General features: G+C 37.5%; 1 protein-coding gene across 1 annotated transcript in view; it reads right to left on the reverse strand.

The window, feature by feature from the left end:
- Positions 1–581: 581 nt before the first annotated feature.
- RFX6 (regulatory factor X6) overlaps positions 582–23,142 on the reverse strand; it is a 36,699-nt gene continuing 14,138 nt past the window's right edge. Inside the window, exons 6-19 of the mRNA XM_075708066.1 lie at positions 21,614–21,641; positions 17,177–17,284; positions 14,716–14,793; positions 14,509–14,622; positions 13,060–13,109; positions 12,114–12,273; positions 10,503–10,647; positions 9,129–9,238; positions 6,973–7,090; positions 5,755–5,877; positions 4,148–4,357; positions 3,129–3,638; positions 1,916–2,134; positions 582–748 (exon numbers count right to left, since the gene is read on the reverse strand). Of these exons, the coding sequence (XP_075564181.1) occupies positions 582–748; positions 1,916–2,134; positions 3,129–3,638; positions 4,148–4,357; positions 5,755–5,877; positions 6,973–7,090; positions 9,129–9,238; positions 10,503–10,647; positions 12,114–12,273; positions 13,060–13,109; positions 14,509–14,622; positions 14,716–14,793; positions 17,177–17,284; positions 21,614–21,641 (2,140 nt within the window). The remainder of the gene's footprint in view (positions 749–1,915; positions 2,135–3,128; positions 3,639–4,147; positions 4,358–5,754; positions 5,878–6,972; positions 7,091–9,128; positions 9,239–10,502; positions 10,648–12,113; positions 12,274–13,059; positions 13,110–14,508; positions 14,623–14,715; positions 14,794–17,176; positions 17,285–21,613; positions 21,642–23,142) is intronic.

The following is a 23,142-nucleotide window of genomic DNA, read 5'->3' on the forward strand; positions in this document are numbered from 1 at the left end:
GAGGACTTTCACTTACACAAGTAGGCACTAAACATTTGAAATTGACTTTCCAGAGCACAACAGTTAAAAAACTTAAGAATTTGGCTTAGTTTCATTTAAAACAGTAAAAATTGACCTTGTAAACATTTCCATAGGAGGTAGGATGCATACATTTGACAATCTGTCAAATAAGAGAAAGTAAACAGTTACTCTGTGATCCTAATAAATAATGAGCAACACGGGCATTAAATAAACATTTTTATACAAAAAGATACAAGTGAAAGACTAAAATAGCATTTTTAATAAATTAGGAATAGATGTAATCATTTCTTTACAACTTAATCTTGCTTGCAAGAATCACTAGTTCTTTCTGCTCACAATGAATTTCTGAATGAAACAATGCCAAGTGATTCACAAGCAGGACCCAATCTGAATATAGCTTTTTTCTTTGTGTGTGGAGGGCTGCTAATATCTCTAAAATGGCTCCTTTAACACCTATATGTAATACTTTTCTATTCCACCAACTTGAAGGGGATTGTCATCATAGCCTTAATGTCTGGATTTGGAAAGTAAGCTTAAGGCACTGACATGTCTCTCCCAGTTCAGGTTCCTCCAGCAGCTGCTCCCATAAAGACAGTATTGATTGGTGGTAAAGATGACACCATATCTCTGCTTGGTGGGCCATGGGAGTCCAGATTTTCCTGAGAAGGGAACTGACCAGATGTTCCATACATACACTGGGAAGAAGATGTGGTTTGCATGTTTGAAGCTGTGGGAAAAAAAAGTTACCATCATTGCAAGGTTTCTATCTATTGAATTTCATAAAAAACACGACCCAATTTCATCTGATGGAAACCCTTATCTACCAAACACACCATCTGAAGGATGGAAACGCCAACACTTCTATACTTCACTCATTTTACCTATGCTTCTATAACTTTTCTTCAGTGGCTCCTTACACCATCAGGGAATAGGTCAAAACCGATGTATAACTGAGCTCTGCTGAAAATCCAGCTACGGGCCTGAAGTTTACGGCTTACATATGAGCCATCTGCTATGAAAATTGTGCAAAGCTGTTTATGTGCACTATGTTCGTCTTTCCGTATCTTATACCATTCAGGTCCATATTGACTGGTGGTACCACTGCAACCACCTGGCACATATCAATACAGAAGATACTTGACGGGCACAGTCCCTGTGTGGTGGTGCTGAGTTTTTTTCCCCCTCTTTAGCGTCCTTTAAAGAATTGAGCACTGAATTCTTGCAAAGCCTTAATGAGGCAAGTAATGTCTGATCTTCTGTGCAAGGTTAACAGGTAAGTAGTAGGAAGAGGTAATCTTGTGGAGAAATGGTGCCTTAGTTTTATATCTTCCATTCAACCTTTTTTGGAATGTGAGACCAAACTCAACTGCAATATGTTTAATGCATATACCAGAACAAACCCTTTGTGGTTAGGTAATTTCACCTAAAATTCACTGTCAGTGGGAGCTTTGCCTAACACACACAGTTGTTGAAGCATAGAACAGGAAGGGACCATACCACAGGAAGTATATATCTAGACATCCCTGACCCAGGGTTCATTTGATCTGTTTGACAGTGAGGATCTTGAAGAGCCCTTAGAAGAGCCCAGTCCATTATTAGCTTACTTAATAGTTAGAAAGTGTTTCCTAATATGGATTTTTCTGCAGTTCAGGCCAGTCATTCCACTCCTCATGGACAATGGATCATAGTCCTCCTTATGGGAGCGAAGGGTTATTAAACCTACTGTCCTGCAATTTTAAGGAAAACACAACTTATGACACTTCCTAGGTACCGAGCTATTTCATCACTATATTGCATCTCATATACTATATGTATATAGCTATAGTTTAATACTCAGCACCTGTTAGGATGCTAAAAAGTTCATAGCTCGTCCTCAGTCGTTAGCTATACTTACGCATAGGAGTCCGACAGACAATTGAAGGTGAGGTTTCTGTGTAGTATGAGCCTGTTTGTTTTCTTCCGCTGTCATCCAAAATATTCAGTGGATCGTGTATATCATTGTATGATGGCAATGATCGAATGCTGCTTACACTGCTGATTACAGAAACATGTTGATCCACCATTGTTCCAAGTCTGTCAGATTCTGGATAATTTATATTGTTTCCATAATATCCTATTGACAGGAGATTGGAAAAAAGCAGAGTGAAACTACTGTTGAAGAGAAAGGGTAGAGTAGGAACCTGTGATAACCTCGGACAAAAGGTAATTGTTACCAGCTGAGTCCCTTGAGAATAAGATTGTTTATGTACACATACAGCCTAGTAACATTAGTAACATGTGCAATGACTGACCCAAAAGACACAACAAAACAAGGGAGCAAAAAGATCCTAAGAGTTCAGTCGTGCCTTCAGTATACAGAATTGCCCTTCCATTCTAAGTTCAGAATCAAACAGTAGCCTGCAATCAGTGGAGATACCATGGGGACTCCTATCCACAGTTCAGTGCTCCCTTCTGAAGCTCACAATCAAGGATAATATACCTGGAAAGAAAATCTGCATGGTAATACATACTTACTGCATATACAAATCCATAGAAAAGCAATTTCCATGTGTCTTTCCTCCAGAAAAGGGAGGTGTTTTTGCTGACTATATCTCTGAAGCAGATTGTGACAGTAACTTTACGTTTGAAGTATAAGAAATATTAGGGCCAAAGTCTAAAACTAATGCTAATGCACATTTTTATACTTCATTTCACCATCCTGACCCTGTGACCGGAATGGTCCATTACGCTGATCCCAGAGGTAAGCTATCTTATGCCTGCTCTATTTCATAGTAGATGTTTTGGGGGCTTTTCAAGAGGTTGTTAAATCACAAGGACATCCTGGTTTTTGCTTCCTTTGTGCAAGATATGGTGATGGTGCCAAAGGAAGATTAGCATAGGTGCAGCAGATGCATCTGATGTCAACAGAGGATTCACCAGAGGAAAACAAATCCTTAAGTAGCTTGTTAAGCTGCTTTACAATCTCTGTGTGTCATCAGAGAAGTGGAAAACAGGAAGTTATAAATAAGAGCTGGAAAACATCTTCCATAGAAAAAAAGCAGAGAAAAAGTGTTTTACTCCAGCAAGGAAACAGAAACAGAAGGGAAAAAGAAAATACATATTAATACCGTTGGAAGCATTAGCGGGATATGCTGCTCCTGGGCATGCAGACACTGAGTTGCTCAAGAAATTGAAACTCCCAGTATTCAGAAACTGCATATTGTGTGTGTCCTGAGACATGGATGAGGGACCATAGCTGGAAGGAGATCTAGCACTGTATGGTGACACAGCACAACTGTTGCTGAAGTAGTCTCTGGAGAACTGCTGTTCACTCAAGGCATTGAATCGGCTGTGCTCTGCTCTGTGGTGGTAAACTCCTGAGGTGGAATGGGCCGGAGCTCTGAACATAGCCTGGTAATTGGAATTGTTTCCATAGTAATTCTGATTAGTTTGTGACAAAGTCTGATAAATGGGTTCTGAGTAGGAAGAGCACTGTAAATGTGTGGATAACACTGGACCTACACTTGGAGGTCTCACAGCCATCGGCCCCTGGTTGATAACACTTCCTCGGCTGACCATGGCTGGTGAAATGGGTGGAGTCATCAGGTGACCAGTGCTTTGAGACAGCTCCATCTGACCTGGAATAAATAAGCATTAGCCGTGATTCGCATTCACACTGCAGTACTGCTGAATAGAGCAGATCTGTTAAGACACTAACCCTCTGGTGAAGTGCAAAGGATATGCATTGGCCCCCAACTATACAACACACAGTTCTTTAATCCATGGCTTCAGGCTATAAAGCTTCCCGCTTTCATTCTCCAGCTTGGAGGCTGCCACATTCAGCTGGAAATTCCAGCAGTTACAAGCCTCATGTGCTCCAGGCATTACTGTTCATTCTCTCCTCACAAGAACCTTACCAAGCCGAGAGGTGTAGGACAGTTTTACCATTGTTCCAAGAGGATCTGTTACTGGCAGGGCTCTACAGTTGCTGCCTACTGTAAATCAGCACAGAGGCAGAGGTCATGACTAATTTACTAGAGGTCTTTATAAATGCATATGGTCATTGCTCCTCCTACAGCAACATGTTACTGTGGACTGAAAGACTAACAAGCAAATAAAAGAAGGAGAAACTAGAACAGATACATACCTGTCAGCTGCATATTCTCACTGTCTCCTGCGGGAAAGGCATTCAGACCAGAAGGTACACTGCTGGGCTGGCTAGCTGACAAGGTCGCATAGGTTTGCTCTGCTAGACACTCATTTTTGACTGAAGTGTCACTGGGCAGAGGAGCAGCTTTATTACGATTTGCTAGGAAGCAAGAGCTTGGTGATGCGGTAAAGGTGGCTTTGCTTGCATCTGGAAGAGTAATGAAAACTCTTGACGGCTGTTATGTATGCTCATTGCACATAAATTTACCACTAGTATATAGACAGCATATGAGCTGCCCAATTTGTTCATATCTTTGATTGCTTATTTTATAACCCAGTGAAGCCTCCTTATTTTGCATGTAGCCAATAAATACAAATATTGCTCTAGTCTTGATCTTCCCAGTGGAACCATTTATATCATATTCCCTGACCACAGATCTACATCACAGAGTGCCAGCTCCTTACCGAAGCCATCATAGTGAAGGTATGAATCAGATTTATTCCTTTGAAGAAAATGTCAGCAAGTAAATTGCACTAAGAGTGAATCAGGCTCAGAAAACGTCATCCTGAAGAATTAACAATGGGAATTTTAGAATGCTTGAACTCTATTTTCATACTGATATCTAGAGAAAAGCATTTGTTATACTCAGTAGTTCTTCAGTTTTCTGCAGACTATTGATAAAGTCAGGGGAAGTTTTGCTATTCTTCAGTGGAAACCATGACTTTACCTTATGGTTTCAAGTACTTCACCTAAGTATCCAAGGATAAGGCAACTGCTACATAGGACAAGCTTTTTTCCTGAAGGTTGAATTAAAAGAAAAAGAATGGCAGCTACTCTCAGACAAATTCTATGCAAGTTTCTTGCAGCAAAGTGCAGATTTAGAGGAACAACAACCAAAAAGTTAAAGATTGATTGCTGGTGCTAATGTTCATTAAAAATAATTCAGCAAAACCCAGTTGAGTTTCACTGGATTTTTAAGGATTAACTTGGACCAGTATTTGATCCAAGTCAATCTTCATTCATTTTATAGCAAAGGACCTGCAGCATATGACTTCAAACTGTCTAACCTTGAAGAAGCCTGGTAGATGGAAAATATTAAGGATACTGTTTTAAATTAATTTTGTTTCCCTTCCACATAGTAATACCTCGGCCAGATGCTACACAGGGCTCCAAACTTGTGTTCCAGCCTTGCAGGGATATTTGCATTTTGGTAACATTTAATACATTCCTAGTTCAAGGTGTAATTACATATTTAGGCTTTGGCAGAAAAACTGGATTAGGAATTCCTGCCCTTTCTGCTACTTTTACCTCTTTTCACACTTCAGCATGTGGCCCTTCAGATGTACCTACAAGTATTTGTTGCATCCAAGATCATTTCAGTGATTCAGTGTATTCACATTCCCACAAAATGTTATTAAGTGAACTATGGTAGGAAGGTGGGAATGAATGGTGAGTGAATGGTCACAAGCTTTTCAGGTGAATTTGACAATGTTGCATGTAACTATAACTTCAGGAGAAGATAGTAAGTCTGCTTCTGTTTAAAGTTAAACAAATATGTCAATTTCTAAAAATACAACAGTACATTCAAAAGAAACTCTAGTTACCTAAATTCTTCATGTATTTGTCCAGTAGGTTCTGGAGTTCTTGTTCTTTGTCATTGTTGAACTGTGTCTCCATGGCAAGCAGGATGTACTCATCTAGTAGCATGCGGATCAAATGAAAAGAACCTTTTGGAGGAGAAAGAGAGAGAGAAACTAAGTTATCTTTGTGACCATCTCTCAGCACTCTACAAGAAGCAAGTGAAACAAACAAATAATTGTGGACTTTAAATGACCTGGCAAGACCAACAAGGAATAGTGCCTAACTTCTAGCTCTAATCTCTCTTTGCACTGGCCCACCTAGCTCAATTGTTTACTGTCCTGTAGGCTATTTGACCACTAATTACATCAAAGAAAAATACTGATGAAAGTGAGACATGCTTTATACTTGAAGAGGGCACACAGTGGAGCTAGATAAGGCCGAAGTCTGCTAGAATGCCTCTGCTCTATTTCTGTTTGCCTTGTGCTAAATAACCAGACAATAACTGGTGAAGTCTTTGACCTTATTTCAAGGATATATCACATTAAAAGTGTGTGTCTCTGTTACAGCCATTTCAAATACCCTCTGAATTTTAGATAACAATGTACCTACAACTAAACTTAGGAAATTATGTATTAGATTTAAAGTGAGTTTCGCTTGCTCTACCATCTTCTACTTTATAAAAGATTCTTTCTGAGAGTCCCAAAAAACGTAAACATTTCTAAAGATGAACATGTGAACCTTAATTTTTAAAAGCCACAAACACTGTTGAATTTACTGTCTGCTGATCCCAGAATTAAATGAGTGGTGATCTGCCAAATTCCTTTTGCTTTTATGAAAACATACCATGCACAAGAACTCCTATACAGCAGCATTTTTTACCAAACTGATCCACATGTAAAACTAATAATTTAAATCTTCTGTCTCCTACACTGAGATACACAGTTGCACTTCCATTGCTATAACAAAACAGAGCTTCTAGCTCTTAAATGGCAAAGCAGTATCAAACAGCAATTGAAAAGAAAAATACCTTTGAAAAATGAATATGTGACACAGGTCACCAGCAAAATATTGCTAGCATTTACTGTGAAACGTTAGTTTGAAAAACACTCTACACAGCATTTGTGGCTTTGATCAAAGAATCTTTAGACTAGGACAGGTTCCTCTGCTGAGGAAATCGTGGAAAGCTGGTAAGTGCTAGCCCATATGCATATAATATAAGTGTTTTTACAAAGCCCAAGTACCAAAACTTGAAGCGTTGTTTAGGGTTAGGTTATGCATCACTCGAGCACCGAAAAAACTCCATTTGAGAAGGAAGTCTTGAGCTCTCTTCTTTAATGACCTCCCATTTTGCTTGCTTGCCTGAAAGAGAATAGTAAAATACTGTTAAGTATGCTAACTTGCTTTCTGCATACAGGAGAAAAGAAAGGACAACTGAATATCCTTGAGAGTTCAAGGAGTCCTTGACTCAGGCTGATGTGGCAGGGTGGATCAAACTGCCTGATTCAAACTGTCTTCATAATGTGTGTCCTAAATTGACAAAGAGCAGCAGCATTCACTCTTTTCAGTGCAACCAGAGTAGAGCTCTGACAATGTTAGATAAAGCATCTTGCTTACTGCTTGGGCTCTGCTGTGCCCTGAAGGTATATAAATTAGCTCATATTCTACTCTTAAAGGTGCCAAACTATTCTGTAAATATACTGGCAGAAAGAAAAATACCCCACCCTCTGGCACTATGTTATTCCACATAAACAAAGAATAGAAATTAGTCTTTGTACTTTAATGTAATCTGTATAACACTGGGAGACTTTCTCTTACAAAATGGTATGTTCACTACCCTAACATTGATGCTTTTAATGCTGCTCATTTCATACTGTCACTTTGCTTTGCTCTGGCAGTGATTTGTTCATGTGGTAACGTATGCCCTGTTGCTTTCTCAAACAGCAAACAGAAAGGAGCTGTTGTGTGAGTTTGACAGTAACCACACTTTAGCATGAACAGAAGGCAGACAGCAATGGAAGGATTACATGTTCTGTAAATTATTAGCTTCTGCTTAGTTGACCTAGCTGCATATCAGGACTTACATGTATTTCTTACCCCTAACTACAGGAAAAACAACGCTAGGAACCATACCTGTTAACTTTAATAATACAGTATCACATAGTAGATGCTGAATGGGAGAGTGCTTCACCTTTTCTGCCTGGCTTGTTTATCAGGAATTGTCTTCTGAAATTGTGGAATCAATTTGAGACTATAATAATTCAGTTCTAAAATAAGTTCTGATTGCTCAGCTTCCGTGGGAGTTTTGTGTCGAGGTAAGCGTGTATGAGGACTTGCTTTGGCTCTGCTGCCCTGAATCATCCAAAGCTCCTCACTGTGCTGCTCACATATGACAGCAAATGTTAGGAAACTCAGAGTGCTTTAAAAAGAAAGAAAATATCACTGTCTCTATTGAAATTTGGGGAAACAGGTGAAGAAAGGAAAAATGACACGCCCATGGTTATTCTGTAAGTGGCAATCACTCTTCTGCAAGCCAGTCAAATCTAACTGCACTGTCTCCTCCTCTTGCATCCATTCATATCAAGATGATCCCTAAAATGATGGATAAGATATTGCATTTCCAGATAGAACATGACCTGATGAGAACACCAATGTTTAGCTACTAGCACTTAATATGTAACATTTTATTCTGCTAGTTTACATTCATTAGAGTCACAAACTGGGTAAATCTCTCTTACTTGAGCTGTAACTCAGAACTCAATTATTTTGTTCTGAACTATAGTATAATCATTCCTGTATAACTACTTGCATATAAAATACTTATGATTATAAAGCATCTTGTAAATCGGGGGAAAAAATCCCATCAAAACCATCAATTACCGAGTTAAGCACCTTATAAAGCTACAGAACTGCATCTTCCATCCTGTTCTGTAGAAATCCTTCTACAGGTTAGCTACTTCTGAATCCAGCTGCTACATTAACTTATACCACATACAGCACTATCCAAATACCATGAAAGAAAGAATTGCTTCTCTAAGGAACAACTTTTGTTCACCTTATTCATTGGGCAACACCCCTGTGATTCTGCATGCACAGATAAGGTGGATGGGTTTCTTTCACATACAGTTCATGACAGTGCTGATTTTAATGTTTTAGTTAAAATACTTCTTTGTTTGTCACACACGTAAGACTGTTCAACAGCACTCAACATGATTAATTAGAACTAACAGAACTGGAACCCTTCACACCAAATGAAGAACTCCCCTCTTACAATAAGGAGATGGCAGCAGAGATAAGAATCCCATGTGGGAAACCAATGGGAATGCATAAATAAGGAACTGTGTAAGGAGTAATGGGAGAAGGATTTGGTCTTGAGTCAGGCAGAACATTTGAAAGGTACCTTGATAACCCTTTGCTCAACCACAGTATCCAACCATTCAATAAATGATTCCACAGTGGCATTCTTCTTTAGAAGGTCCTTGAGTTCTTGGAACACTGTAATAGAGTCATCTACCATGTAAAAAGGAGAACATATCATTGCATGCTATTCTGAACATGAGAAAAAGCCACTCACCAGCCATATGACAATATTGTAGCATGGAAAGGAAAAGCAAAGAATTAGAGAGTGAAGAAATGAGCAATTCCCCAGCAAAGCAAGCAGACACACATCCATCACACATACATATTTTAATTACTTAAGCATTACAGTGATACAGGTAGTGAGACAACGGAGTTTTACAAGAAAATAAAAGCAAAAAAAATTCTTATATTTTCCATTAATTTTAAGATTCAGCCTTGAAAACCTTTCTACTACTAAGTTTAGTAGTAAAGCTTTATCTGTAATGTGGCAGACTTGTATACTGTCTTAGGTTTCCCTTATATTTTACAAGTTTCTCAAAATAAAAGGTAAAGCTAACTTCCCCAATTCACATTTTTTAAAAAGTGCCTGACTAGTTATTTCTCTTCTCCTTTTCTTTTTATGACCAGTGTGAAAGAAGACAAAGAACAAAATAGAAACAAATTACACAAAAAGTAGGAAACAGACACCTCAAATGAAAATGTGAATAGGATTGTGAACCATTAAAAAGAACAACCTTTTGTGATCAAAGTAACAATATTTAGAAGACAACACATTGCTATTGCTCTTTTTTCAGCTCTCCAAACTCTGATCAACATGATACCTATGACAAAAGTTATCTTTTTGATAGAGAAAATGTCTGTATCTTTTTTCAATGTCATGTATATGAAAATTAACACCCTCAAAATTTGTACTTTACTCCACTATTCTGTGTATGAAAATAGTTGTTACACTTTATAGAAAATTATATATTTTTTTAAAGATCAACTTCCAGTAAAAAAAATCTGTTCATACCAAAAAAATAAACTATCTCAACTATCCATTAAATTAAGCCATAATGATATGGGTTTTTTGAGATATCTTTCAAGAATTGATCTGTGCTAATATCCCCATATGATTAGGACAAAACTTCAAAAAGATTTTATTACACTTAGCAACTGACATGTGAATGATTTTTTCAGCTACCATTTAAGGTCATCTAGCTGGGATGACTTCCCAGCATAAGCTTCTGTTCTTGTAGGACATGCTAGGGCAACCAATTGGCTTTCTTAAGCTACTGAAGTTACCACTGAGCTAGATTACAGAATGCAGTGCCTATGTGTGCCTTTTCTCCGTCCATCTCCAAGTAGACTAGTGTGGCATGGAATGAAAGAGTGAATTACTTTTAATGATACAAATATATCACCATGGACTTACATTCACTGTAGACCTCCCCATCAGAGTCTGTGCTCCCTGAGACTGCAAGGAGTGCCTGAGAGCCAATACTATTCAAATCAACTTTTTCAATATCCGACACCATGGAATTCACCACATGCTGATCAAAAAGAGCTGGCCGAGCAATCTGTAAGAGAAGGCAAGGTAAAATGCTGAGACCCTGTCATGGATTAACCCCAGCTGGTGACTAAGCACCACACAGCTGCTCACTCACTCCCCACCCGCCGCTGGGATGGGGGAAAGAATTGGACGTGTAAAAGTGAGAAAACTCTTGGGCTGCAATAACTACAGTTTAATAATTTTTTAAAAAGAAATAATAATAATAAAAATAATAATAGTAACAATAATAATAACAACAACAATAAGGAAAAGGAAAAAAAAAAAAACAGAGAGAAAAATACAACCCAAGAAAGACAAATGATGCAAATGAAAACAATTGCTCACCACCAACAGACTGATGCCCAGTCAGTCCCTGAGCAGCCCACCCTCCCCGCCCCAACCTCCCTCCTAGTTTTATTGCCAAGCATGATGTCATATGGTATGGAATAACCCTCTGGTCAGTTGGGATCAGCTATCCCAGCTGTGTCCCCTCCCAACTTTTTGTGCACCTCCAACCTACTTGCTGGCAGGGTGGTGTGACAAGCAGAAAAGGCCTTGACTCTGTATAAGCACTGCTCAGCAATAATGAAAACATCCCAGAATTATCAACACTGTTTCCAGCACAAATCCAAAACATAGCCCCATACTAGCTGCTGTGAAAAAAATTAACTCTATCCCAGCTAAAACTAGCACAGACCCACACTTGGGGATGACCTGAATAACTCCTCAGAGAAGAATTATATTCTGTTTAATTTTCTTATCATGGCTGGGTTTTTCATAGATCAGATGAGACAGTGTTTCCCTTCCATTAGACTTCTAATGCTCTTCTAATGTGCCTTCCTGTCAGATCATCTTCACAATGTCACCCACACGCTACTTCTGTCTTAATATTTATGAAAGAGAAAACTAAATCAAGATGAATATATGGTTATTCATGAGGACTACCACCTCAAAGCCCAAGCTGTTAGCACTTAAGTTCCCCGAAAGGCATTCTATCCTTTTGTATAATCTACCAAACCAGCACATGGAGGTGCCTCCTAATTGCAGATACCTATATCCTGCCAAAACAACCTTGGAGCCCTCAGCTACCTGTCACTCACATGTTCTCCTTTCAGTCAAAACTCAAAAAGAAATAAGCTCATTAAAGGACACCATGGACAAGACAGTAAACCTTTGCTAGTCAAGAAGGACCATCTGATATTTTCCAATTTGGAACTAAAACAAATACCCATGTATTTCACTTAATTTGATTGCCAAAAGTTCCTATGATAGTAGTTCATTATAACTATGGTCTTTTCTCTCTTTTCTACTACAAAAATTTGAAGTTTTGGTCAGATCTATGCTGCTTCCTTCATGCATGGTTAAAACTACAAGATGCAAGTCTTCCATGGCTGAAGTTGAACCTTGAAAAAATAATGCATTGTATCCCACAGCCAGCAAGGTGCACTGAATGTAACTGACATTTTTTTTGATGTATAGTCTTATTCTGTTTACCTGTGCTAGGTGTAGGAATGATGTCTGTCGTTTCAAGGAGGAAACAAATCTTCGTGCAATAGGCAGTTTCTTATCTGTCAGGTTTTCTGGTAGATTTTCCAAAGAGGAAACAACCCACTGTTCCCAATTTTTTGCAAAATTTCTTATATCTGCCAGTAAACTAGAAGGAAAAAATGTGTTTTAGAGAAACATCAATCAAAATTGTCTTGCATTAGTTTGAAGAATTGGGTTTCAGTCTACGATTAACAGACTCCTGGATATATCTGTGAATTACTCCTCAAGTGTCACCAAAAGGAAACAGGAAATGGCCAATCATCAAAAGGCTAAAATTGACTATATATTGATCTGTACCTCCTCTGAGAAAAATTGTAAGCCATCTGCCAGTTGAAATAGATTGAAAAACACTAGCTTTAAGAATAAATCACAAGAAATCCAAGAACCATTAGAGATATCTGAAGCTAAAGACCTTAGTCAGACATAAAACACCAAACAAGATGCCCTTCAAGGGAAAGGAAAGATGAGAAGATTCAAAGGTAACTTGTAATAATCCTCTTATTAATGTCTTGTTGAGAAAATGCTTAGATATTTTGGTGATGCATAGGATACAAACCTGAAAAGCATTCTGAGAAAAAGGTAATAATTATTTTTCCTTAAACAACACAAGTACATTTGTTTCGTTTTTGATCTTCTAGGGTTTTAGTGTAGAAGAAACCTATTTCAAAATATCCAACAAGCCAGTAAAATGGGATATGAAAATATGGTGTAATATTTTAAGGCTGTTCTCTAGCTGTCCTCAGAGCTGACAGCATTTTGCCATACATACTATACTGTTCTAAAAATGAGCATAAATATTGTGAGAAAATTCCTCTAGGATATAGAATTTCTGCTGTTTATCTGGAATATACCTAACAAACAGAATGTAGCATTATTATTGTCAAATACATACCTTTCTGGCATTTCTTGCATTGTTGCAGGGATGAGTACATCTGTAAGGACCTTCAAAGAAGTGAGAAATAGTGAGAAACAAAAAAAAGGCACAATAGTAAATTAATGAACTTTTGAAAAATTGTCTTATTCAATTTATAATTTAGTGTTGCTGTAGTATTTCTTCTTCTGTCAAATTAAATATTTATTATAAATAAAGTTAATATTGGATCTATTGGGACAGCATGTTTTGAACAGGAAAAAACTCATAAACTCAAGATACAATATAACCTCTGCAAGTAAATGAGGCTTAATGGCTCATCTCCAGGGTAGTAATTATGATCGCTGATGCTAATCTCCTTTACTTCACTCTGCTAACTAAAACATCTCTTCTCACTTTACAGCTTGATATGTTGCTAAGAAATACATATTTTCATCTTTTTTTTATTTCCCCCCATATTTTTGTACAGTAAAGAATGACAAATAGATGACAATAAGGCACTCAGTGCTAAACAGCCTCAAGTCTCTTGCTTTGACTGCTTAGTGTTTACTGTTATGCCAATAGTTATTTCTTCCATTGGTATGTGGTTGTGAAATGTGTTAGAGAGAGGATGACAATCCTTTTGTATTTATATGGCATGTCCTATCAGAGGAACTTAAAGTACTTTGCAGCTATTAATTAATGATCCGTTCTGATTTTCCAAATTAAAAACTCAGGAAACTTTGAAGGCATGCATTACTTCATTTTTTCCTCAGTGTTCTCTCACTTAATCCTGACCTTGCAATACTCCTTGCTTTCACTTAGTTTTGACTATTTGTGTGATCATGCTGTGAACTAGATCAAAGAACTCATATGGCACAAAATCTCTGCAAAACAGATGTTCCTGAGATTTGTTCTTAAACCCAAACCAGTTCAGAGTGCAGCAGTTTTGCTGGTACATCTAGCAGCACAGGAACAGAAATGAAGTGTAGCAGACAGAAGAGGCAGGAATATCTTAACCTAGCATTATTCCAGCTCTGTAACATGAAACCATGGCCTGACATAACCTGTGAGTAGCAGATTCGCGTGTGGAATCACCTCGCTGATCTGCCACAGACTCTGCTGGTAGAAATTGCAATAATCTTTTAAGTAAAAACCAAGGCTTCAGTTTTCATCCAGGCTTAACTTAGCTTTGTCAGTGAAGCACACAAGCATTTCTTTTAGCTGCATTCAAACAAGTAGGTCAGGATTTCACCATTAGTGTGCTGCCTGCAGTCACACATCAAGTGTGCAGCAGAGCTGAGACTGGAGTTCAGCTCTTACATGTGCCAGTTTTATGTTCTTGATTTCAATGCAATCCTTGCTGATTTATACAGGTAAGAAGCAGAGAGCAGCCTTGGCATCCTGTGATTCTAACTTCAACACTGTTTTTACACAAGCAAAACCTGTAACGTGGTTGAGATTATCCATGTAGCTAAATGCTTAACTTACCTTATACAGTATTGAGTCGCAAACACAGAAGATGTCAACAATGATGGGATTTTCAAGCAGGGGAAGAAGATGGTCAGGCATTCCTTGCCAAAAATGTAGTAAGAAATGCTGAATCTAAAGGAGTAGGAACCAGATTCATTGACATAAATAATGCTTTCTTGGCTCCCTGTGCATATATACCAAGAAAGTATGTTCAAACAACCTTACCTCTTCAAAGTTCCCATTAATTGCATTGTCAAGGACACACTGACAGTGTGTTTTGTACATCATGATAAGAGTATCTACCTATTTTGGAAGAAAGAAAGATTAAATAGAGTTTCTTAGCTCTCTCCTTTACTGCTATAGTGATCTAGGTTTCTGCTTTCTGTAGCTAATATTTAAATATAGAATATAAACTGTATAACAATGCATATTTACAAGTAGGCAGTCTGTATATCCAGAAGTGATGAGGAGGTCACTCATCTCTACTTTTTATTGACATCTTTAAGTCTCAATGCTGTTGTCAGAAATATAGCATCTGAATCTGTATACACTGTGAAAATGTGGATATCAAGTAAGGCAATAGCTAGATTAGCCAGTCGGATGGTAAAGTAAATTCACCTTTCTGAAGCTAAGATTAATCCCAAAGAGTAGTGCAAGTTAATCATTAGGCTACTATAGGCGTCTATGAGTGTTCTGAAACATCATCTAGTTGGACAAATGAGAAAATAGCTGCCAGTCATTTGGTCAAAGTTTAATCACTGCCTTACAAGAACTGAACTTTAAAAAGCAGAACTCCCTTTCATCTCATCAGGCTAATTTATCTGAGTGGAGTGTTCCCATATTTTAATAACTGTGCAGAGGTATTACAAGACTTTGTAAAAAATGGTAGCAAATTTCAAAATTTGTAGCAAATCATAAAACAAGAATTTTGTGAAGTATTTTAAGGAAACAAAAATGCTAGCAAAACCATTCTTATGGTCCAGAGTTGCAGAAAGTTTGTTACAGCTTGTGAACTTCTCTGGCAGACCAATATCAGGTTTTGAATGAACCTAGTGCCACCTTATTTCAATAGGTTTAGCATACAGATTTCTTTGAAAACGGACCTTGCTGACTTTCAGAACTGCTTCTGTAACTATATGTCTTTGAAAAACAATGGCAAAGGGTGAGATTCAGGAACACTTTAAAGATTTTTTTTTTTTGGAAGAGGTTGATGAAAGTTTAAAGTTTGGGTAAGTTTTCTTCAGAAACAGAAAATGCAGAAATTATCAATCTATTTTGTTGCAGACTGCTACATTTATGGACTCTCCAGAAATTTCAGTTGTATACAATTTCTTAGGACTTTTTAATGTAAGAGTCAAACTTCATGTACAGGTTCTTTTCAACACAGTACCTAAATATCTTAGGTTCAATAACCCTTCATCAGATAAGCTGAAGGAAGGGAAAGACAGTAAGGAAAGAAAATGGGAAATAAGAGAACTAGGAATGAGGAAAGAGCAGCAAGGAAAGAGACAGAAATTCATATCTCTTCCCACAGTCTCCTCATAACTCCATGACTCTGTCCCCAGACAGAATCATCCACAAAGCCCTGCTGGGCCCTCCCATCATCTGGTCCCAACATCAGAGCCCAACATGTTGCTGACCCAAAAATGAAGATAAAATGAGTTGCATCTTTTTCTTCATTGTTGGAGTGGTAAAACCCAGTTTTGCTTATGCTGCTGTGCTAGGTCTGCAAGGAACCTCAAATGCTCTTTGGATTTAAATGTTATGAGAATGTTGTATATATGAGATGTCAATTCACTGATGGAGACTATAGCAGCAGGTGATGCACACTGAGTACACCAGTTCTTGGGCTTTCTTTAGGAACTGTAAGATTTCCAGCTAAGATCTCTGTACTACAGATGGCTACTTTTGTTTAGCTCCTCACAACAGGAATCCTAGGCTTCATTGCTTTCACAGAACAAACTTAAGAGGAAGGGCTTATAAACCAAAAAGTTTTAAAACAACGTATCTCAAGACAGCCACCATCATGACCTGTACCAGAGGCTAAACTGGAGAGTTCACAATGCGTACCTAAAGGTTTCTAGCACAGTTCAAGGATGTAGCAGCCTGTAATGTGACCAGAAACAACACAGATGTAACATATAGGCAAGGAGCTAAAAGACATAAAATATATGCCAGCAATGCTTCCAACTGAACAGTTACCCTTAGGACAAGCAATCCTGGGTATTGACTTGAGGAATACGATTTTACTAATTAAAAAAAGAAAAACCCTCAGATTTTCACAGTCTCTTTTCAAACAATTAATGAAAGAGAGTAAAGTTCATCTAATTATTTGTTGTGAATTATTTGTTCTGATCCAATCAGAACAAAATTTACCTTAAATACAAAGGCATTTGGAATGAATACAACTCTCAGTTATTTGTTTGTTTTGCTCTCCCCGTCTTACATACCATCAGTTTGTAAAATACTAGGTCAGTTAATAGGTAAATAATTCAACCACCTTTCCAGTGGAAAGCCAGTTAATCGGTGTTAGTAAAGGTTTGCCCCCTCTATAAATCAGTCACCTCTGTTTGATTATGGACATTTCTGGCTCTTTCATGTCAATACCTCAAAGGCTAAGATATGAAGAAACATTCTGTGGCAATTTTTGATCTGTAAGTCAGAAAGGAAGTAGCTCACATTTTACCTTGTCTTTAGAAAGGCACCCTTGAAGCAAAAGGTGTTGAGCACTCGGAAACTCTGGGAGGAGAGTTCCAGTTTTGGAACTCAGAGAATATTTACGAGTGAAACCACCCTGAAACAGAAGGGAAAAAACAGGAACATTGAAATAGCTAATACAGATTTGACTGAAACCAACAATTTATGCTAAACTTGCATATTATCTCATGAATCTCTCAATGTTCCAGAATATTTACATTCAGATAATCCTTCCAAAATACTGATGCTTACCCAGATCTGGATTCCAGCTCAGGAAGGTAATTAAATATGTGCCTAGATCTAAACTCCACCAAATACAGCTTTCAGAGCGATGCAGCCTTTGATCCACATTACTTCATGGAATTCTGCAAGCTTTGGATTTAATCTGTGTTTAAAAACTAGAGTACTACTCTCCTCTACAGTATGGGCTGCGATATCCTCCTGGAGACCCTAAGTTTTATTTAATCTGTATCTTTCTAGTGCAAGGATCTAGGGTACTGGAGCTATTACTGTTCTCCCCTGCTCTCTTCCTGCTCTGATAGCACAGCAATAGTGATTTCTGCTATTTTACTATGGTAACCACTACTTTAGTTTATCATAAAGTTTGATAATGTTTTATGGTGTTATGGATGTGATGGTATGTGGGGTCTATGGACACTTCTGAACTAAGTATGTATTATATAGCTCTCTGTGATTGTGGCAGACTTGACTTGAAGCCCCAGTTTTGTATCTCAGTATTTCCAGCTGTTTAGCATTCTCCAGTTACTTTCTTGAGACACGGTCAATGCTGACCTAGAGACAAGATAAATCCCTCCTGAATTATGCTGAATTCTGCTGATCTGAGAGTTTCTTTCAGTTCTCAGCACTTAAGCTTGTGACATCTGAAATATCGTAGACACATCTGGTACTAGTTACAGACTGAGAAAAGATCTTGAAAAATTATTACATGCTAGCCTTTGGAGAGATGGGATTGAAGGATGAAACAAGCAGCCTTGTATATGTGGGTACTGACCATGAAGCAATATATGGTAAATCAACCCTTGTTTAGAATCATAACCTAATACTGTCACAAAATCTGATTTAGTCTACTCAGTAAAGCTGAGGAGTAACATTCTATGGTGATATAGTGTTACTATCCTTATATTCATAATGCACACCACATTACGCTTATTAAGCTCTCAAATGGTACAATTAAGATGAAACCCTCATCCTCAAGAGAAGCAATAAAATCTGTATTATGATTCTGTCCTTACTGACTGAATCTCATAGGATTGCATTCAAACTTAGAGAAGACTATTTGGCTGAAACCCTTTTTTCCGTTTTAGTCCACCCAGTCGTTATGTCAAGGCAGTGTATGAAGCCTTGAGCAGACCTGCAGATTCCCTTTGTACTAATGGATGGAATTTGTGACGATGCACAAGGCATTTGAATGCTACTTGACATGGCCTTTTCCTACCCCTTTGTATACAGTCAGATTTCACTGAATTGGGAATAGTAGGTATATAGTATAACATATAGTGTAAAAGTGTGCAAAAGGGAGTATTTTCCTATAAAAGTTGACTCATGAAGTTCCAACTGAAACTCTCTCAAATACTGAATTCAGAAAACTATAGCTGTAACTAACTTATTCACCATATATATCTCCCTATTTTTATAGGGTGATATGTCTGCCAAAACAGACAGCAAGGAATGAAAGCATACATTATGCAAACATACTTTGCCTGTGCTATCTACTATTCAAATACATATAAAGCTCTAATTCAAAGAAATTGTAGAAATTTAGAAACATTAGTACTTCTTCATGTCAATACCTTTGCAGTTTTATAATTGCCTATCAGTATCGGGAGGTTTGGTTTTTTTCGTAACAGGAATAATCTCAATGACTTTATTATGCAATTACCCATGAAATATATTAAAAGCTCTGATTAAAAGGGTTTAGTTCATTTAAAAGAAGGCAGTGATGGTGGTGGGAGGTTTAAGAGAAGATAATCTGCAATGTTTTTTACCTTGCTAATGGACTTATATGACTGTGCCTCAGTTCTAGGCTTAATATTTTAACTCACTGCCACTTGCCCTCTCAATTTAATGCCATCTGTTTCTAATGGCCATTTAACATTAAGATAATGACAGTAATATTATCTGCCTAATTAACCATGCAGACTCTAATGGTGCACTAACTGGTTTAGATAAAAGAATTTGCTGATATCTCCCCCTACAGAGAGAATACTAGAAAATGTGATAAAACATACCAGAAGTAAACAGTGTCCCTGGCACTCAATAAGTGTTCATTCAAATGCCATTTACTCAGTATATTTAGGTAATCAGTGCTTTAACATCTTTTCAATGTCTTTATGTTCCTACTGAGAATTACACTTTATACAATCATTGTAAATCTTTCTGGAATACCTAATTGCATGTACTTTCAAGCAAATGAATATGGATATATCACCTGTTCACTTTAATGGAAAGTATGATGCCAAATTTTCAGTATGCCGAGATTGTTAAAAATCAGTTTTGGCCATGAAAGCTGTTTTTTTCTTTTAAGACCTGCCTGAATAATATCAGACAATGCAGAGATAGACAATCAAAAACTCATACTGATGTGCTCTTTCTCACTTATTTCCACCGACTTCTCTGTGATTCTTTTTCTGGGAGGATGAAGGTATTCAACTTCAGAGCAGAAACAAGACAGGTTTATGGGACTGTCAATTCCCAAATGACACATCAGAGATGGAAGTAAATGTCATAAATGTTTATACCAAGGGAACCAGCAATTTTCCAACCCAAAACTCTGAAAGAATGAATGCTGTAGCAGTGCTCATGAATCCCTGAGTATGTTGGGGATATCCCATGGCATAGCACTATCTTTTTTTGATAAGATAGCTGATTATCTGAACAGGGAAAATGCAGCAGATCTATCTGAACCTCACTAAATACTTGACGTAGTGTCACCATGGGAAATGATTAGTTATGCTGGTGAGAATGGGGATTAGTACAAGAATGTAAAATGTTTAAGAAACTGACTCCAGCTGAAATGCTAACAAGTTGTGTTGACAGGGAAACCACTGGGCTGAAAAGGGATTGAAGTGAAGATTCTCAAAGATCAGACTTGGGGCTGATCTCACTGAACATTTCATAGATTAAATTGGCTGACATGAACTAATGAAATCATCAATAAAGAGGAAGACCAAGAGGTCATGTAGAAAGATCTAGATGGCTTTGAGATAATGGCAATAAAGGGGATGAAAATCAATAGAGCAAAGCTACACTCTCAGGGACCAATAAGATTTTCTGCTATCAGCTAGGAGTTGCTTATCTGGAAATGAAAAAGGAGAAATACTTGCTGTGTATCAGTTGATCACAGAGGGTATATTTAGTCTGGTAAATTAAATGGTGTCAGGAAACATTCCCAGGCAATACTGGAACTGTACTATTCAGAATGGCCCCTATCATTCTTTTGACCCATGTCAATGAGCAGTATCCCAAAGAATTCCTAGTTGTGCTTCAACAGTTACTACATGCTAGGGACTTTTCTCTGTGGCAATGTGGCTGAGATGTGCCTATGTTGTTTTGTAGGTTCAGGAGTTTAATAATATGGATGCAGACTATTCCATGCCAGTTGAACTCAGTGTCAAAGAACAATCTTGGGAGCAATCCTTAATCCTTAATGTACAATAACCCATAATTTTCTAGTAAAAATGTGACCAGAATGACAGTGACTATACCATAGTATATAGTAGTGAAAATGTAGGCTACCCGTGGGGAAAAAAAATCCCAAACAAAAACCAAATACAGTTCTAGGGTTCATCAGAAGGGATATTTCTAATATAAATTGGAGACACACCATTTACAAGACTTTATGTTTTCTTTTTCTATAAAGATATTTAAATCAGAACAAGTACAGTGAAAGGCTATAAGGCTAATCAGAAGTGACTAAAAGCTGCTGCTTGTTCATCTAGCAACCAAAAGCAGTGAAAAGACATATCACACGCAAATGTCACAAAGAGCAAAAAATAGAGAAAGACAATCCTGACCAGGAGGTATAAAATTCAGTTTATTAAAAAAAAACATCTTTTGTCTTCCAATCAGACAAATGAGATTCTGAAAAAGCCCTCCTGCAAAAGTAATGAATGCAAAAAATTAAGCTAGAGCTTGATCCTTTGATTAAGAGGGTCTATTATGATCATCTGTGGTTATAGGGAAATGGATTGGAACAGGAACTCCAGAAGGTGCCTTCCGATCTTATTTTCCTTTGAATATTTAAAGGAGCAAATACTCAGCTTCAGTTCAGAAAAAAAGTTATGCAGTCTAATCTTTAATGAAAAATATTGCTGTAATTTTCAAAGAAAATAATGTGAGGAAAACCACAGGTCATATAATATTTGGATTATAACAGAAGTGAAAGGAAACAGACTACAGGACTTACCTCATTCTTTAACTTGCTTCCAGAGAACCTTTGAAAATAAACACATTTGATTATTTTTTCATAAGCAGAACTTTTTTAGAATTTGTATATATATAGCTATACATAGAAAATAGATCAATTAGAAAAATTATCACATTTCTCCAAATGTAATTATAATAAAAATTACGCTTTTTTCTTAACTTCTTCCATTGGTTTGCAAGTGCCTGAGGATATCAGGAAACCTGCTTCATGTCTTCTAAGACATGAAGATTCAGATCATTGACCAAACAGTAAAGTATAAAATCCAGTTTCAGTTTTTTCTTTGGATCTTTGCAACTTCACAAATATCAAAAGGGCAGCATAGGTGCAAGTCCATAAGGTCTTTACCAGGAAATACATAAAGTTTTTGATACACCTGGATAAATTCAGAGGAGAAAAAAATATATCTAGAATTTACACTCCTCAGGAAAATGAAGTGATTTTCCATTCTTTTTCACCACAGTATTATTTTGACACAGGTGAAATGCATTTCTGTGATCAAAGATTCATTAAATGTCAAAAATGTGTTGCAGTATACTGAATGTCCTATTAAAAGTCCAATTGAGAGATTGCCAGCGAAGTCATTGGACTATCAGGCAACTCTTTAGTGCAGAAACTAGAAAGCACACATTTTAAATTATAACTACTAAACTAGAGAATATATAATTATAGAGTTTCTAATGGATCAGTATAATGATAAAAGTTGTTTGATTCTTGTTATTTCCTGTTCTGCTAGCTGCCAACTGATAAGATACTGTGGGCGACATGAAGTCTTATAATTATTACAGGCAATATTGTGATTTCATGCTGTTGAGATGCTCTGCTGGTAGGACAGACAACCAGAGGCTGAGTGGTTGTGGAATTCCTCCTGCCCAGGCCAGGCAGAGGTGTCTGACAGTTCCCATCACATGATTATTCAACATATGTTACCTACAGAGTTCCCTTAGTTGTTAATAGATAAGTATGAAAGAAGGCACCACTCAGTTGATTACAATGTGGAGATATTAGCTTCATAGCTGGATGTATTTGTTATGGACTATGGATTTCCACATATGCAGCAAAATGTACACAGAATGTACAGCAAAAACACAAGGCAGCATCTGCTAGCATTGCTCCTCCAGAGCCTTAATTGCCAGCTAAATCTACCCTTCACAGAGTGCTGTGGATACTAATGATTTTTGGTGTTAAGTATGCTTCTTTCACAGTGCAAGGCTTGATATTTAAAGGAACCAGAAGGCCAGATCTACAGTGGAATTTAAGGATTCAGACATCTGCAACCCTGCATTTAAGGACTATTGTACTCAGCTGAATTACCTAAATATTAATACATGAATGCCAATTAAATTTGAAATGGCAGTAGACATCTATATTTAGGCAACTAAGCTGAGGTCCATTGCCCCTTCTAGTCTTTTAACAAGCTACCATCTAACATGCAAGCCTTGTGGTAAAGGCCTCCATATGCCTATATTTGTGCATAGGCATGGTGTGATCTGATACCATTATCAACCCAT

This window comes from Pelecanus crispus, chromosome 3, assembly GCF_030463565.1.
Source record: "Pelecanus crispus isolate bPelCri1 chromosome 3, bPelCri1.pri, whole genome shotgun sequence".
In the NCBI taxonomy this organism is placed as follows: Eukaryota; Metazoa; Chordata; class Aves; order Pelecaniformes; family Pelecanidae; genus Pelecanus; species Pelecanus crispus.